The 4,796-nt window shown below is 34.9% G+C and overlaps 1 protein-coding gene across 1 annotated transcript; it reads left to right on the forward strand.

Annotated features, from left to right (window-relative positions):
• Window positions 1-1,765: 1,765 nt before the first annotated feature.
• cfl1l (cofilin 1 (non-muscle), like) lies at window positions 1,766-4,456 on the forward strand. The gene is made up of 4 exons (XM_039653225.2): window positions 1,766-1,952; window positions 3,187-3,485; window positions 4,000-4,076; window positions 4,228-4,456. The coding sequence occupies exons 1-4, from the start codon at window positions 1,950-1,952 to the stop codon at window positions 4,338-4,340; spliced, it is 492 nt and encodes a 163-aa protein (XP_039509159.2). The 5' UTR covers window positions 1,766-1,949; the 3' UTR covers window positions 4,341-4,456.
• Window positions 4,457-4,796: the final 340 nt, after the last annotated feature.

Below are 4,796 nucleotides of genomic sequence, written 5' to 3' on the forward strand. Positions count from 1 at the left end.
TACCTTTAAATTAGAATTTATTTATTTTTATTGTTTAAGGCTGCAGTCCGTAGTTTTTCCTCTCTGTTGCCATCTTTGTTTGAAATCTGCAATTGCAGTTATTTGTGGAATTATCAACTTTATGTGGGTTGTGCCTCGGCACGGCACAGTGCAGATTTATAAATGTTTTGAGGAGAATGTGCGGCTGTCAGTCACCGCAACGATGTGGATACTGTCATTCAGATTCTACTTTTTGGAAGTATGACATAAGAATTTTCAATGAATAAAAGGTCACCTGAACAAGTAAGTAACATCCACTTTTGTTTTGTTCTGACCAACTAAAGGCAAACAAACATTGCGGTAAATTGCACTGATTAAATCTTAAAGCTGCAGTCCGGCGTTTTTCCTTTTTGTTGCGTTTTTGTACTTGTGACTTGTACTTCAACACGACACAGCGCGGATGAACACAATGTTTGAGTAGAGTGTGCTGCTGTGAGTCACCGCCAGTGTGGATACTGCCATTCAGAATCACAGATTTTTCTCAGAGTATAACCAGCATAATAATTTTCACCAGAAAATGTCATCTGAACTAGTAAGAAACACCCACTTTTGTTCTGGTTCTGACATTGCAGTAAATCGCACTGATTAAATCTAACAATCGCTTATAAGTTATATCACACAAAACCGTGCAAATTAAACTTTGTTCTCAAATTGTTAATGTTAACAACGTGAGCAAGCTTTACGTGGCTACATGTAATATGATCATTCGTATATACGTATATCCTTGTTTTTGCATGGGCCGGTTGCAGACTCTTTTTTCTGTAGCCGCTCCGAAGTCCGAACTAAGTCTTTTGCAATTTACAGCGGGTAAATCTGTTGTCACTGGTGATTGTCTTTTGAAAGTTTAATTATATCAAGTGCAGTGAGAAAGGGCCAAAAAAAAAAAAAAGCTATGGACTGCAGCTTTAACGATCATTTATCACATCAAACCAAGTCTCTTTTTTCTGTAGACAGTTGTATACATTCAAAAATGGTTTCAAATGTTGTTTTTGGTCTTTTGACTATGGGTGTTACACTCCCAATGTTATACATAACTCAATGTCAACTCTTGTGTCATAGTTGTGTCATAGACATTCTTGTGTCAACATTCTTACCACATGCCATTTCAAAGCAGTTCATTTATTTTTAAAGCAATATTCAGAGAAAATTACATTTGTGGCCTAATTTGTCTATAACAGTTTTCTATTTCTTTTTTTCTAGAAAATACATTTTCTGAATAAACATTTTAAATCGTACAGTTTTAAGATCAGCAAATACTGTAAATTTAAAGTGTTTTATTAGTTTTGATGTATAAATAGTTCAATAAAATCTTGACAATTCTGGAATGGCCCATATATGGTAAAAACAACAACAACAATAAAACACTTCACTGCCCCCGAGTAACTAAGCAGAAATAAACTTTCATTTTTTTAAAACTTTCATCACAACTTTCAAACAATCATTGTGATTATCCTAAGTCAAGTGTGCATTTTTACACCTGGATCCTCCCATTAATGCAAAATAATATGTGTGCCCCTTTTGCCAAATAGTTGTTTTGTCAGGCTTTCTGAAATATTCTGTCTTCCTTATAAGGGCGTTTTGTTTAGTCTCCACCTCCAAACTGCGTCTGACTCACCTGAAATCTATCATGTGTCATAAACAGAATAGATCACTTTTATCTGACTTTGTTATCACACGTACACAATATAAATAACAGGACGTCAACAGGATATATCACAACACAATCAGTTTGTAATTAAAGGTGTTTGCGTTTGCGGACAACAGGTGGAAAGTCAGACTCAGCAGGTCATTCAGGACTGATCTGTTGCTGTTACAGTACTCTGAAGAGGGCGTGTTCATATCCGAGTCGCTTCCTTAATGTTTAGACAACTACGCACTTCTTCTCTTCCGTTTCAGAACAAGCGGCAGGAATGGTAAGTCCTCACAATGGGACAGTTTACTTTCAGTGTGCGTTTTGCATGCCGTTAAATCATTTGGTAAAATAATGATTCTCGTTAATGCAATGCCGTTATTTGAATTGCAAATTTTCAAAATCGTAAGCTACGTGTGATAGCCTGCTTAACTCAATCTATAACTATTGAAACTGCATTCTGCTAATTCCTGCTTGTGATTTTTCATGGTCTCACATTGATTAACCAAACTACGTGGAATATTTATTTATTTACTGAAAAACCTAATCTGAAGGAAAACTGATACTGTATTAAATGTATTTTTAGTTAAGAACTATAATAATAATAATAAGTTTTGGCATGTTGGTGAAACTGGCTATAGGCTGATTTTTCTTATTTATTTATTGATTGTAATGATTATATAGAGAATAATTTGGAGAGGACAGAAATTATTGGGCCACACCTTACATCAAGGTGTTCATGTCATAAAGTCTGAGTTATGCTTATGAATTATTTGTAAGACCTAGTTAATGTCTTATTATTTTGTGATTTGAGCAGATTAGAATTACATATCATTGCTATTACTAGTTTTCAACAAGGGGTCTGTCTGTGGTCCCTTGGGTGTCCACCAAGCTACTCCACAGGGCCTGTGGATAAGATGTAGTGTACGGATATTAAGATATCATGACTTTCTAACTTTAAATAGACTTTAAATTAGTTGACCTTTCTGTATTAATGGTAGTTAAAGAAAGTTGAATATATTTTTAAACTAGTAGTTCATGGGTGAGCTGAAAGTCTGACTGTGTCTAGTAAGGTGCAAAACTCATACTATTGTTGTATATAAAATTATAGACATAGACACTTTAATGGAAAGTGTTACCTAAATATTATTCAGATACATTCCTAAGTTAACTTAACCCACAGCATCTTGAGGTGTGTAACTCTGCTTCATGTTTCAACTTGTTTGTAAAGGAATGGAATGCGAAGGCCGCAAACTGGTTCAGATCTCATATCTTAAACTAAAGCATATATTAAGATGGGTAATACCTATGGAATGAAGATTAAAACTGTTAAGTTGTAGACGTGTCTACCTAACATAATATAGATAATTTTATGAGGTTTATACAATGATCTGCTATGTGTTTCAATTGTGTCTTCCTCAAAGTCATCTGAAAGTAAATGCCATATTACTTAATAGTTCAGTTGTATAGTTATCATTTCCACGTTTTCTCATTATTCTTTGCCTTATTTTACCCAGGCCTCAGGTGTAGCCATCAGTGATGAGGTGGTAAGCCACTATGAAGCAATCAAGGTGCGCTTCCAAGGTGCCAACGAGAAAGAAAGATTTAAATTAGTAATCATGCGTTTGAGTGAAGACCAAAAGAAAATCATAGTGGACCACGAAAACTGCCTGAGAGTCAAAGATGTGGAGAACACGGGGGACGTCTTTAAGACGGTCATCAATAAGCTTCCTAGCAAAGAGTGCCGCTACGCCCTGTACGACTGCACCTATATGAACAAGGAGAGTGTGAAGGAGGACCTGGTCTTCATCTTTTCGTAAGCGCCCCTTGTAACTCTCTGATTAATCTACTTTTGCAGGCTTGTGTTCTGTACGCTTGTGCTAAGTATATTACTGATATTAGTAAGATTAGTAAATCATACCAATTCAATAAGCTACAATATGTGCACATATTTTAGCTGTAATTTTATCAATCAAGAATGTCTCTTATTGTTGACATCTGAAAGTGAGTTTTGGTGGGAACTTGAGAGCACCCAGCAGAAATATACCATCAGCTCATTGTTGCTGTTTACACAGAATGATAGAGTGTGTTTTTTTGCTTTTAACAAGTATTCAGTTGTATTAAACTGCTAAAATTATATGAAAATAAGGCTTGGTATTTAAATATATAAAATGTAGAACTGGTGCAACGGTCAGAGACGTTCAACTAGCATGTTTTTTTTTTATATATATAAAAGCAACACGTTGGATCACAATGCAGTTGATGTGAAGCAGCCATAAGGACAGCACAATTTTTCACCATCTTGCTTTTGTTTTTTCTTTATTGTACAGTGCCCCTGAGGATGCCCCCATGAGGAATAAAATGGTCTATGCAAGTTCAAAGTCTGCTCTCAAGTCTAAAATGCCAGGTTGGTTATTGTCCTTTTAATGTTATAATGAATATTTCAATTTATTTTTAAAGCGTTTCTTACTGTACACATGGTGCCAAAGCAGTTTTACAGAAAAAGGAAATCTGAAAAGTTAAAAATAACATGTATGGTTCTTTGTTTCACCCCACAGGTTTGAAATTTGAGTGGCAAATTAATGATCACGCAGACAAAGAAGCATCAAGTCTTGTGGAGAAACTTGGTGGGCGGGATGTTGTAAAGTCTTTGGAAGGGAAAAGTGTGTAAAATTACACCAATAAGACCACTAACCCAACACCCCACTATCAGCCTTTTGGTCAAAACGAAAGATTTGTATGTGTTTTTGGGGAACAATTAATAATAAACTTTGTATTTCATTGGAACCAGTGTTTGTATGTCATTTGATCAAGTGAGAAAATCCCATATTTATCCATTTACATTAATGATCATTATTCAAAAAATAATAAAACGACAAACCATCAAATATAGTATAGTGACATCCAAAATCCCATGCTGTAAATTACAATAGGACTGTTACTTAAAGCTGCAATGAGTACTTGGAAAAATAAAATCAAATGATTTTCAAAAATTTTGAATGCACGTCTCATGTTTTACAAAAGTGTGTGTCATGTTCGACATTATAAAATGTTTATCCAAAGTATTTTTGAATTCTAAATCCAGATGTATTATGCTGAAATGAACAGCCTTTTTGAAACACTGAAA

This window comes from Pimephales promelas, chromosome 11 (genome assembly GCF_988280905.1).
Source record: "Pimephales promelas chromosome 11, fPimPro1.hap1.1, whole genome shotgun sequence".
Taxonomy (NCBI): domain Eukaryota; kingdom Metazoa; phylum Chordata; class Actinopteri; order Cypriniformes; family Leuciscidae; genus Pimephales; species Pimephales promelas.